Source organism: Tetranychus urticae, chromosome 3 (genome assembly GCF_039701765.1).
Source record: "Tetranychus urticae isolate SD_2017Ah chromosome 3, NJAU_TeUrti_SD_1.0, whole genome shotgun sequence".
NCBI classification, from domain to species: Eukaryota; Metazoa; Arthropoda; class Arachnida; order Trombidiformes; family Tetranychidae; genus Tetranychus; species Tetranychus urticae.
In genome coordinates, this window is record NC_142960.1 from 7,152,127 (window position 1) to 7,165,818 (window position 13,692).

General features: G+C 32.6%; 2 protein-coding genes across 2 annotated transcripts; both read left to right on the forward strand.

The window, feature by feature from the left end:
- Window positions 1-3,594: 3,594 nt before the first annotated feature.
- On the forward strand, window positions 3,595-5,296 carry LOC107366894 (fasciclin-1-like). The gene has a single exon (XM_015934537.3). It carries the CDS (start codon window positions 3,743-3,745, stop codon window positions 5,294-5,296), a length of 1,554 nt encoding a protein of 517 aa, XP_015790023.2. The 5' UTR covers window positions 3,595-3,742.
- Window positions 5,297-6,242: 946 nt separating this feature from the next.
- Tpst (tyrosylprotein sulfotransferase) lies at window positions 6,243-11,168 on the forward strand. The gene is made up of 3 exons (XM_089269569.1): window positions 6,243-7,652; window positions 8,083-8,336; window positions 10,488-11,168. Exons 1-3 carry the CDS (start codon window positions 7,002-7,004, stop codon window positions 10,873-10,875), a joined length of 1,293 nt encoding a protein of 430 aa, XP_089125695.1. The 5' UTR covers window positions 6,243-7,001; the 3' UTR covers window positions 10,876-11,168.
- The last annotated feature ends 2,524 nt before the right edge of the window (window positions 11,169-13,692 follow it).

The following is a 13,692-nucleotide window of genomic DNA, read 5'->3' on the forward strand; positions in this document are numbered from 1 at the left end:
TCACTTTTGACCTGAAAAATGAAACATGCAATAGTTTCTTTCCTTGTATTATTTACAGTTGATATGTTGATTGTGAGGTGAGCTTATACAAAGTAGCTTGATTATTGTTAATCTAAGCCAATCCTTTATTTTACCCTCTTCCAGCTTACAGATCAATCAACAATTTTTCAAGTGTTTCAAGTTAATCACTTGAATTATCCAAGCTTGTAGCTGCTACGATTGTAACAAATATTATTATTCTGGTGATGCTTCTTGTATTTACTGTAATTGCCACCCAAAAATATGAGAAAATTTGCCCTTTCAAATGAAACGAAAAGAAGAAGTAAAATGCTGAAAAAAAGTCGAAAAACACAAAAATTGAATTAAAATCAAGTTGAAGTACAACAACTTTTTTCACTGATAAATCAATTGATTATCGCAAGCTTTACCCAACATTTGCCAACACAACCAATAAATCTATTTAAACCATCAATTAGGAAATTAAATTTGCATAAAATTGAACAATTGATGAAAAATCAATTTTTGTTAATCAACAGTTTGCTCAACATTTTGCGCCATCTCTTGCATTTTATAAAAATCATTTTTCGAAGGGAAAAAAGTTTCTTTTCTTCGACAATTTGATTAACTTTTGCTTTTTAAATATGAAACTGTGTCAAAGAGTGTCAACTGAACAATTGATCAACATTTGATTAAACCTTAAAAGAACTGAATAAACTTTGGAAAACTGTAAAGCACTTGAAAAGTGCATCATGAACTTTTCTGGTTCACTTTGCTAAACTTTCCATGATGATTAACTTGTAACTTATTCGCAACTTGAATCTAGTTAATCAAATTGTTCCATCCAAGAGCGAAAAGTATGCTCTTAATCATCTTAATCGTTCTAAATCATTCTAAATCATCTTAATCAACATCACAGTTTCGTTTTTTTTCCTTTTCCGTTTTCAGTTCAAACTCATAACGATTACAACTGTGATGATGATTATGAAGAGAATGGTGAAAAAGAAACAAAAAAAAAAGTTAAATTGTTGGCGGATGTGAAAGTGACCTGAATTTTGTGGCATTTCACGGCAATAACGGAAAAGCTTGACCATGTAACTGAGTGATAAATCATCTTAAATTGCTTACAGTAAAAGTAATATTACTTTTAATATTTCACTGTTGATCATCAACTGCGATCATCAACTGTGTGATCATTTGTGAACCTTTCAAATGTAATAATAACTTTGAAATGTAAACATTTGCTCTTTTTTTGTCAACCTTTATCTTTATGCGAAAATCAATTAAAGACAATTTGTTGTTGATTGTTATTCACGTTATTCATGCCTCTCATCCTCATCAACATGTTCAGGGTTGGATCTGTTCATTGATCAACATTTATATTTATCGACACTCGACTGTTTACCAAGCTTAAAGTGATACATTTGTCTTTACACTTTCAATGAAAGATGAAATAATTATCATTGTAAATACAGAAAATGATTAACATAAAGTTATCCTTGGCTGAATCAAGTGATGCCAATTGAAAGATTGTGTTATTAGTTTTGTTGCCTTTTTTTGTTGCTCAAAAGAAATGATTACAATAATGGAATTGAATAAATAACTGAATAATGAAAATTTTAAAGGAATCATTGGAATGAAAAGTTTTTCTCGTTTTTTTTCTTCTTCTTCTTAGTCGCTTATTCTCACTTTTGTCCTCTCGTTTTCAGGATAATCAAGTTGCAATTCAAAACTCGAAACTGAAAGTGATTATTAATGAAATGTTGATGTTATGCTATCAATATGTATAATACAGTATATTCAGAGCATGAGGAAGAGTCTCAATGAAAGTTGCAGGTAAAGAGAAGAAGAAAAAAAGTGTTTCTTAAAAATCAAATAACTTGGTAGTGATCATATTTACTGATGTAATATCGGAATGTGATGAGCCAAATGAGATGAGAATCATTTCTGTCTAATATCATTTTCCCCTCATTCATGATGAACATTTAAGATTAGAGTGAACAAAAAAACAGTTCACCAGTCGGGTTTGAACGGGTTTGGTGAAGATGAAAATTGATCAGCAAGGATTAAAGTTGATGAAAATAGCTTTGAATTGTTTATTTCATTTACAAAACCAACAAGTTAGACACAATCAGGTTTGTTACACTTTTAATGACTTTCAAACCCAAAACAATTTTTTGGTTAACTTTCAGTGACTCCATCTTTTGGTTATTTAACTCATTTTCTGGTTCATTGCAATTCAAGTTTAGTTCCGGTTTCAGGTTTGATTGTTGAAATTTAACTTTCTGTAAATGATAATAATGATAGTAATGGTAATAATGGTTATAATGATAATGGTGACAGTAATGATTATCATATAAATATATTATAAAGAAAAGGGTTGTTGATAGTGAAAATAAATTAGCTAATATTGTGAACGGGTGAAAACAAAAGGTATAAATAAAGAATCAAACTCTTTCCAATTGTCTGGTTAATTAATCGATTACAAGCCGGAATAATTGATTGTTTATGCAATTGTTTTCGCACGATTTTTATTTCATATTCAATTAAATTATAAATTACTGATCATTTGTTACAGTCATTATTATCATTCATTTTTTCTATCAAACTTTGAATCTGAATAAACTAATCAATCTGCAAGATTCTTAATTTGTTTGTGAACCGATAAAGAAATGAAATTAAAAATTTGAGAGCTTCAAGTGTATTGGTGGTTCTGATAAAATCCTAGTTTATAATTCAGTGAACTTGAAAATTATGCTAAATCAAAAATCTGAGCTAATCTGAGAATTCAAGCTGCAATTGGTAACGATACCAGCTCATGAATTTTAGCTGTTCCAAGTTCAGATCTTCTGGGTGTTTACCTTTTATACAAGTACGATTGTCTCCTCTAGGGAGGGTTTACGCATAAAATGATCGATATATTCGGATTTAACTTGTCGAGTTCTATAAGTACAAAAAACGTTCATCAAGAAACTTGACCGTTTGCATAAGGAAGTTAAACCCAGAATCACTACTGTAGTTATGATGAATTAGGAATACATGTACGCCTGTGGAGATAAAATGTGTATGTGAAAATTTCGCCACAATTTTCACAGGTCTGGGCACGGTGGTAATGATCGTTCATAATATGCTCCTTCCAGAGTCTGACTTTGGGATACAACTGATTACAGTGGAAGCACCTGACATCTTTGCCAACAAAATAAGGCTTTGGGTTTGGAAGGCTTTCTTCAATTACCACTATCTCATTATCAGAAATGACCATTGGAAGAACCAGGAGACTGCACAAAATGCATTGGATCTTGCATTTGAAGCCATCGACCACAGCAGTGAATTGTGTCTTTATGCTCAGAATGTTCACATGATCGATGTACGCCTTCACCTAGATGATAGTCTTATCTTCCAAAGCTCTAAGGTCTCTTCCAATTCCTTGGTCTTTCTCTGTAAATCTTTTCATTTGGATGTGACAAGCAAGGAACGATCTTTTGAAGCCATCTTTTAAGTTGACCTTTCTTTGTTTCTCTTCCTCAAACTATTCTGTCTTTCCCTTTGTTCAAATTTTTGCATCTTTTCAACTTTCTTTCTTTCTCTTTCTACCTCCTCTGCTAAGTCCATGATCAACATTAACAACTTTCGCCGATTTACTATTCCAACAAACTAGACATAAGTTAATATTTTTTGTGTTGTTTCCAACTTCGCTCAAACTATTTTGACTCAGTTCTGAATATTGATTCTCATCCTAATTACAATGAAAATTGAAATGTTGACATTGATACTAGTGAGCTTGTCTATTGCTGCCCGTGAGACATTGAGTTTGAATGACAACATTTATGAATGGGCACAAAGATCTGATGAATATTCAAAGTGGATAAAACAAGTTGATAAATCTGATGAAAATTACAAGATATTCCTCCAGAGTTCATTACTTGCTGTTACTGCTTTTATACCCACAGACGAGGCTTTCAGGAAATTTTCTGAGACATCTTATGACATCATTGGTTCCCACTTGGTGTATGGTTCACTCGACTTAGATACCCTTCTGAAGATAAAAAGCAAGAATCCCATAAGTGTTAAAAGATCCAAGTTACGATTCAGTAGGGGCTTTGACGGAAGCAGCAACCGAAGCGCTGTTTTCGTTTTGGATGCTCGAATTCTTGAAAGTCATCAAGTTGGCAACTCAATGGTGCACATTATTGATCGTGTTTTGGATCTTCCAAAATCTAGAGAATCATTTGCTCCTAATGCTTTAGAATTGATCAAAAATCCAAACATCTATCCTTCTGTATCTGTTGCAAGTGGCGTGGGTACTTTCTCAGATTTTATCGAGAGGAAAAATGTTACTTTCCAGTTCTCAAATTGCACTGAATGTACCTTTTTCGTACCAGAAAATATTGATAGTGAAACGGCAGCAAAAATAGATGCGAATGTTTTGCTCGGTCACATTATTCCAAATCAAATACTTTTCCTCCGATCTATGAATAATTCAACTCACTACAAAACTAAAGCAGACTTGAGTAACTTAACTGTCGAGCTTTACAAGGAAGAAAGATCAGAATCTGACTCAATGCAATCGTTAATTTATTTCAACACCAAGGACTCCATCAGCACTCATTTGGGTAACACTAGAGTCAAAATTACAAGAGCAAATATTCCTGTCAACAATGGAGTGATCCATATCATCGAAAAGCCATTACTCATCACTGATGTGTCAATTTCGGATCACCTTAATGAAGAAATTGAAGCCAACCAGGTTGTAACTGATAGCGACGAAAGGCCTACATTCCCCCCAAATTTGGAATGTGTCAACAACGCATATGGGGAACTAAAGGTACATAGTGTACCAAATGCGACAATCAAAGATTTACTGAGATATTATTCTGATTTTAAAACTACTTTCACTGTTGGCGAGAAACTTAATTGGACTAACCAATTAGATAGAAAAGATAGGTGTTTTACATTTTTTGCTCCTACCGAAGCTGCCTGGAATAACCTCCGACTGAAGGATTCTGCATTATATGAAAAGTTAATTGAAGGCTCGGCTGTCGAAGATGGTGAAGCTTTACTCGATCAATTTTTAGTGAAGATTTCTTGGCCATTTGATTATCTAGCTGTCGTTTCAGGTGTTGGCACTGTGAGCTCATTTTTTCAAATTGATCATGGTCCACAATTAACATTGAAATGGATGGATTCGTCGAGTATCATTGTTCGCCCAGACATCAGAGCAATAAATGGATACATTCACGGAGTTGATACTATCTTCATCGAAGTTTTAGATTTTATTCATCTTAATATTACATATTAATCTTTAGCATCAAAGATTCTTCTTGCTATACAATTATTCTAATAAATAAAAGCAACTGCCAAATGAACAAAACGAGCATGTAAAAGATTAAAACCATTCGGTTGTAAAAACAAGAATTTTCATAACAAAACCAGCTTTCAAATGATCGAAACCTACTTTCATGAATCAAAAACTCTAGAGTTGAAGATTTACTATATTCAGAGTATGTAAAGAGGGCTATCACGGATTTTTCCAATGAACTGTCATTGAAGATTATAAATCACAATTGATAAGTCAACATTTATCAAAATTTGAACTTATATTCCAAGATGCCTCAGAGATGAGACAATAAACTATAAAAAACCTTGGCATTCGAGTTGCTGATTTACAACAAATTGTAAAAGTGTTCATGTGTTGATGTGTAACGAAAATTTTTTGTCTCGAAAAATAAGTTAATATAATTAGGATATAAAAGTTTGAGCGCGATGCTGAATCAATAGTTATCAACAAAAACCACTTCATAAACAATTCAAGGTTTGATATTAGTTACGATATAACGCGAAAGATGGCATGATGTTGCCTTGTAAAATCAATGATTAAAATTTAAATTGCTGTCATTAAGGCTAATTTGTTCACTAATATAAATGTCAACTAAACGGCAGTTTAGCAAGCTTATCAGGTGAAACAATTAATGTGATAAAAAGAAGCAAATTAAAGTCAATTTTTGTGAAATTGTTGAAAGTTAATGAACAAATAAAATGAATCATTGAAGCAAATAACAATTAACTATCAACAGGGAAATAATTTCAACTTGTTCAACAGTTTAATCATGATTTGAGGAAAATTGAAAGAAAAAAGCTCAACATTAACTTTTCTCTGATTGTTGAATATTTTGTCAGTCAATTTAAGTCAAGTTAATTTAATTTCGTCTCATTTTCTCGTCTATCACTAGATGGCATATCACTGTGTGGATCCAAATTTAACAGATGATTGTCTTTTTATAACCACTTTGTGCTCATCGTTTTTCAATTGTTTACAGTTTCAAGTTGCATCAACAATTGTACCAAATGAAATAGGTGAAATTATGCGTGTTTAAACTCGAGACCGCCACTAATTTAAACGGTGCTCATTAAATCATCAACCTATTTAGTTTATGTTATAAAATTTGCTGTAAAATCATTTCTTTCTGCCTAGTGGCGGTCTCATGTTGAGGATTGGGAACCATTTTGCAGTTCAGAGTTTCTCTCTTTTCTATCTTCCTATCTTCCTCTATCTTGTTTACTTTTTGTCTTTCTGTCTTGATAACAGTTGTTTTCTCCATTGGAGTAACTCAACAAAATAGACCAAGTTTCAACACAATATCCACTATCCTGGTTGTTACAACCTGTGTATGCTTTAAGTGTATCACCATCATCGCCATCAACTGCATCTCAATTACTTACTCATCTAAATTTTTCATATAATCCCTGTTTACTTGGCTGCGTTTTTGTTTTTTTTACATATCAATCTTGTTTTCTTTGACAAGCAACGGTAACAGTGAGAAGTAATTTTCAATCAATAACAGCTAAAACAACAGTAACCAGTATTGCTCATCACCAAGAATTTCTCCAGGTAACATTGACCAGAAATTTATGTAAAAAGTCTGCAGAAAGGAAAACGAGGAAAAAACCAAACATAAAAGGAAGCAAGCGAAATGTCTTCTAATTCAAATTTCTTACCATAAGAAATGAATTCTCTGCGTTCAACCAGAAAATTGGTGTTAATCCTGTTGATCTCTGTCTTTCTTATCGGTTTTATGTACCAATATAATGTTCCCACTTGTCTAGTGTCAACAAGTTCAAATGGCCTTACAAGTAAAAATGGACCACAACAGCAGCAACAAGGAATCGGTGATTCCATTCCATGGTCATCATCAGCCAACCTTTTATCTGCTTCATCTTTACTATCCTCTGGATCCAGTGATTTAACAGTTACTGGCATCAGTAGATCAATACCTTTAATTTTCATCGGTGGTATGCCTCGCAGTGGAACCACTTTACTTCGAGTTATTCTCGATGCTCACCCAGATGTTAGATGTGGCGAGGAAACTCGAGTGATTCCTCGATTACTTGGTTACCGTGCTCAATGGATGAAGTCACCATTTGAATCGCGTCGCCTTCAAGAAGCTGGTATAACACCTGAAGTATTGGATAGTGCAATATCGGCATTTATTTTGGAGGTTGTGGGTAAACATGGTCCACCAGCCCAAAGATTATGTAACAAAGATCCATTTACCCTTCGCTCAGCAGTTTATTTGAAAAAATTATTTCCCAATTCAAAGTTTATTTTCATGATTCGTGACGGAAGAGCTGTAGTTCATTCCATTATCACCCGTAAGGTAAGGACCTTTACAATTGTTACAATTGTACCTTTTCAATGAAAGGCAACACATTAAGTGCTTTATTGTTCTCTCATTGATTATTCTTAATCAATCTTCTATTATTTCAATTTAACCTTCATTCTCTCATCATTTTTACCTTTATTTATTTCCTTCCTTCCTTTTCTTCTTCTCACTCTCTGTGTGCTTCCTACCTGTTTCTTACCTGTTAATCCTGTTTTATATTAACCCCGTGCTTTTGTGTTTATATTTCATGATCTGGTTTGACCTCCAATTATTTTTGGCTCTTCATTCAACTGTATTCACCTTTTATACGCCGTCTTCGTCATCTTTCATTCTTGCCCTGTTCATCAACATAACTGACCTGATCAACAACAACAATTATCAATTAAAAAAATGGAAAACCAACAACAACAATTATGCCCAACAGGTAACCATATCAGGATTTGATTTGTCTGATTACAGGCAGTGCATGACAAAGTGGAATAGTGCAATGCAAGCAATGCATAATCAATGTGAAACCCTAGGACCATCTTACTGTTTACCTGTTTATTATGAACAAATGGTTTTAAAACCAGAATTATGGTTAAGAAAGATTCTCGAATTTCTCGATGTGCCTTGGAATGATTCTGTCCTTAATCATGAAAAACTAATTGACAAACCTGGTGGCATATCGCTTTCCAAGTAAGTAAAAATTTCATTTTCAATATTTTCCACATTTCCTTAAATTCAATATTCCTTGTAAATTTATCCTCATTGCTAATGAACAGCCAGATTCAAACCCCATCAACATCCAAGATGGTTTTGATTTTTATCAACCCACTTGTTTCTCTTCATCTATCCCCCTCTACTCAATGATTGAGGTAACTGGGTTTACAGGATGATAAATATGATGTAGATGAAAAAAAATGATGACGATAATACCAAGAAACCTTATTCATAACAAATGAATACACAAAAAAAAGAGTGTAAGGAAGGGCAAAAAAAAGGTTACCAGTTTATCTGTTTCAAGTAAATGTATTTTGCTTGTGTCAGACTTTTTTTTGATCTGAGAAACCAGTTTAAAGAAGGGTTTGATGAAGACAACGAAGCTTTATTATCCAATGATGTATAAGCATCTTCCTACATGGTGAAAGAGAAAAGGTAAATTGCAGGTTAATTCAACATGAAGGGAATGAAGGGAATTAATGATTTGTTGAATCGCAAGACTTTGTGATTATAATGAAAAATAAAAACCATGGAAACATCAACAATAACAAATGATGAAATTAATAAATTGAAAAGAGGAAAAATAGTAAACTCTTTTTCCCTGTATCATGAAATGAATTTAATCTGGACAAAAAAAGAGAAGAGTAAAGAGGATAAAATAGCTCAACATGAAGTTACAATGTTTACAATTGAGTTATTCAGCTTGAGGGTATATATTTTTGCAGATAATTTCAGGGAAAAAGGTAAACACTGGCAGATAAGATGAGAGATTGAAAGAGTTGGGATTGTTTGGGAAAAGTTGAAAGAGCATGGAATGATGTGAAGAGCAAGAAATGTTGATGTAAAAAAGAAGATGAAAAGTAAAGAAAAATATGAGGAAGAAGAAGAGATTTAATCCGGAATGGATGTTCAGTAGAAATGTTGATGAGTTTCTTGGTGTAGATGTAAATAAGACACAGTCGAGGAAAGAAGATGATGAAGGAAGAAAATGAGTGTGAAGAGTGTTTCTTGGGGAAAAGCAAACCAAATGGAAGAATGAAGAAGAGAAGGAGAAAGATGAGAATTCATTGTTTTGATAGTTGAAACCATGATGACGATGCTCATGATAATGATGATGATTATACAGAAAAGGGAAAGAATTGAGAAACAGATAAAAAGTGAACGATATTATGGCCTGTTAAGTCTTCCTCTTTACTGCAACAATAATTCATTTTTACAGTTAAACTTTTTTCTTCTTCTCTTGTTCATCTACTCTGTTCATGCTCATTCATTTTGTGTATTCAAAAAGATTTTATTCTGCATTTTTTTCTTCCAACTTTCTTCTCACCAATCCTGAGGTTAATACAACATTAATCTGAAAAATTTGCTAAATTATAAATTCCTAACTATTCATTTTCATCCTTTTCCATAAAAGTTGCTCTTTTCCTGCAAATACCTCACTATTTAAACATTTAGATTTACTCTCAATTAACTTCCATATCAACCTTATTATCATCATTATCATCATTATTATCATTGGTTTCTTCATTTTTTTTCCTGGTGATACTTCAAAATGTGTAACGTTTTTTGCTTCATGAGAAACTCGACCTTTTTTTTGCCTTTTCTCAGTTAGTCCAGAATCTGATGTGATTATAAGATGAAAAGTGTATTTGGTGTCTTGGTTAAAGATGAAAAACTAAGATCAATTACATTGCATGACAGGGATGATGATAAATTCATGTTAATATAATTTTTTCTTCTTTCACTTCTAACCTGATATCATTTTGTAGTTTCATTTCTCCCCTGAATGTAGCCATTGCCTTTGATATAAAAAAAATGTCATTGCAACTATCAGTCACCGGAAGCCATCCAATATATTGTCATCTCTTTCCATTCAGTTTTTATTGTTCACTTTTCAAATTATATCTTCTTTATTGATTTCTTATATATCTTCTTCTTTGCTTCACCATTTTCAATCTTTATAACTCTACAACAATTGAAAGTGAAAGAGTAAAAAATAGACATTTTCATGATATTTTTTTTTCTTTTCCATGTTACTTTAATTTATAGACTTCTATTCTTTATTTTGTTACCCTGATATAATAATCGTTTTTTTTTTCTTTTTTTGTGTCGTTTTCGCTTTCCCAGATTGGAAAGATCGACTGATCAAGTTATTAAACCGATAAATGTTGAAGCCTTGAGCAAATGGGTTGGCCATATACCGGAGGATGTTGTCCGTGATATGGCCTCAGTTGCCCCAATGTTATCCGTTTTGGGTTATGATCCAGCAGCTAATCCACCCGATTATGGTAAACCTGATGCCTTTGTAGTAAATAAAATGAAAGATCTTTCCAGTAATCGTAAGAAATGGGAAGAGAAGGAGCATGAACTATTGAAAGTCCGTCAATCTATTCAAAGTGATATAATCAAACAAAGAGGTTCATCTAAACCATCAAAAGAGTATTTGGACAATGAAATTGGTCAAAGTATTGGTTACCGATTAACAAAGGAACAAGCATCTTCCAAAGACAGTTAACTAACATGAAACAAGATAATATATAAATACACAAAAATATTTAACTCTGAATGTTGTTTTTGTTTTTTTCTATTGTGTTTGAAACAAGAAGCGAAAAAGGGCTTTTCTTGTTATTTTTTTGTACAAAAATGTGAAAAGGACACACAAAAAAATGAAACAACGACGACCATGACGATAACACACCGAGAGAGAGAGAACTGAATGAACTGAACCATTGACAAGTTTCTCAATTAGATTAATTGTAATATAGTTGCAAATTGAAGTAAATTAAATTTTTAACCTTTTTTTCTCAACCAAACCTGGAGTTGATTTAAAATGGAGCAAAAAAGACAAGCAAATTAGCTGAAAAAAGAGCTTCAAACCTAATCCATTTCAACATGAACTGAACAACTGTTTACTGATTAATCTTCAAAAGTTGAACATGAAAACGTTTCCCATGATAATATGGAAAACAAGGAAAATGTTTTAACCCTTTCAAGTTTACCCTCAATTTGTATCATTAGCGTCATTAAAAGGTAATTGATTGAGATTAGGAAGAAAAGATGAAAATGCAAAAAAAAAGAGACGAATGTTGCCAAAGTAGAAACATTTTGACTGATTTTATAAACTCGGGTTCGATTTGTATCTTCCTTTTCAAGCTTGTCCATGTCAAAGTGTACATTTAAGTGTGAAGGTTAAATGGACCACAAAGTTGCAGGCAATCTTATTGATTGCAAAGTAAATCAATTGGCAGTAAAGTTGAGGAAAGAGCCAAGCTTGTTCAACTCACAATAGGTGAGCCTTGAAGGGAAACAGGAAAGGGTTCAGATGATGAAACGATTGGTGGATCAAGAAGAGAAAGCAAATAAGGTTGAAGCGATTTATCGTCCATATTGATGGTTAACTTGTAACTTGTGTTTGCTAACATTGAAAGAGAAACTCTTTTCTCTTCCATTATCACAATTTTTTCTTCCTCTTTTCACCATTTTCCTACCATTTTCGCATCTATTTCAACCTGTCCAAATATAATGCTTTTAATAATAAGTCTAACAAAACTTTTCAATATCTTTTTCCTTTTCCTTTTTTTCCTTTTTTTTCTACTTTGCTTCTTTTTGTTCAGCTTTGTTACATTTTCTTCTTGTTGTACTCTTCGCTGATAAACCTTGACTTGATTTCAGTTTGACAATTGTCAAAATTTTCATCTTAAATGAGCACCTTTTTTGCTTGTCACTGTTCAATCAGAGCTGCATATGAAAAAAGCTTGCAATTATTAACAGGTTTGACAAGAGGAACCAAAAAATTTGCTCCATTTTGTTTAACCAAAAGATTCGAACCCAAAATTTGTCTCTTTCTGATCAACCCATTAAGTTGAATAATCAGGTTCAATATGAGTAGGTTCTCGACACATTTGAATGATTGACTAGAGAGTATTAATCGAACATTGAATCTGGTTTTGTTAGGTTGATCCAAATGAACCGCTCATTGGATTCTCTAGATTGTTATTTGATAACTTTACATTCATTTTCCTGAACCATGAACAATATTGACTAAAAATTGTAAGTCTTGCCTCATCTCATTAGTTTCATTGATTGGAAAAGCAAAGATCTCAAACTCATTTCAATCATTAAAATCATTTCGATTCACTGAAAAGATGAAGCAAGTCCAATCGTAACGGCATCTGAGACGTTTGTTCAGAACGGTCATCTTCGACTTGAGCCATCGAAATCAACATTGAACTTCGAAAAACAGCAAAATTAAGAAATTCGTTTGGGTTTCATCTTCAGACGATGGCCAACAATTTTCTACTTTTTTTGTTCGTAGCAAAGTTCATAATCTTATTTCAAGACTCAATAATTACGATCATTTATCAAATGGATTGTGAATTTCGGCGGTTTTTCCTTTTATATCAACTTTTTAAAAATTATAATAGCATTTAAATTGAAATGATGGAAACTGTGTTTAAATGGAAAAATCTGGTTTCTGGTTTTTCATCAATGATGATGTCGAGTTTTTTGATATCTTTTTTTGATAAATTGAAGCAATTTCTTGGGAAATTTATTTCCATTGATAAATTGAATTTACATTTGATAAACTTTTCTTAAATCATCAACTGACAATTGATTGAATTTGGGTGAAACGAAGAAGCAAAAGGCTGATTTCCATTGGATGCAATAATTTTCAACTTTCTTTTCCATCTCATTCTCCATATAATCATGTTGATCCATTCAATTGAACTGGGAATTTCTAACTGATAGTGAAACGTTGAAAAGTGAACAAGTCAATGTTTATCATTATTATTGGATTGACATTTCACTTGGCAGGTTCAATCTGTCATTTCAGGTAATCAAATTTCAATTGATCCAGTAAAAGGTAAACCAAACCATTTACAGATTCAATTTGAATTTCGTCTTTTTTCCAATATTAAATTTCAATTTGAAGGAAATGCTTTCAATGAGAAACTTGATCAATCAACTAATCACCGGTTCAATAATAATTAACTTGCAAAAATGTAAACCAGTTGAAGCTGAGTTGACAAAGTTTCTTATCTAATTGATTAAGGTGACAAAGGATCGAGATAATGAAAGTGGGAAAAGTGTAGTTTGGCTGAAACATGAAACAAAAAATAGTAAATCGCAGACTCATGATGAACCAAAGAGTAGAACTTGAATCGATTGGAACAAAGTGGAATAACATTTTTGTTACTCCAAAAAACTGGAGACTGTTAACGATTCCATTGGATGGCAAAAAGTGAATCAACAAAAAAAAAATGGAAGCAAAAAGGTGACACAGAAGGAAACAAATATTCAAAGGAATCTTGAAAGGGGTGAAATTGGCCTT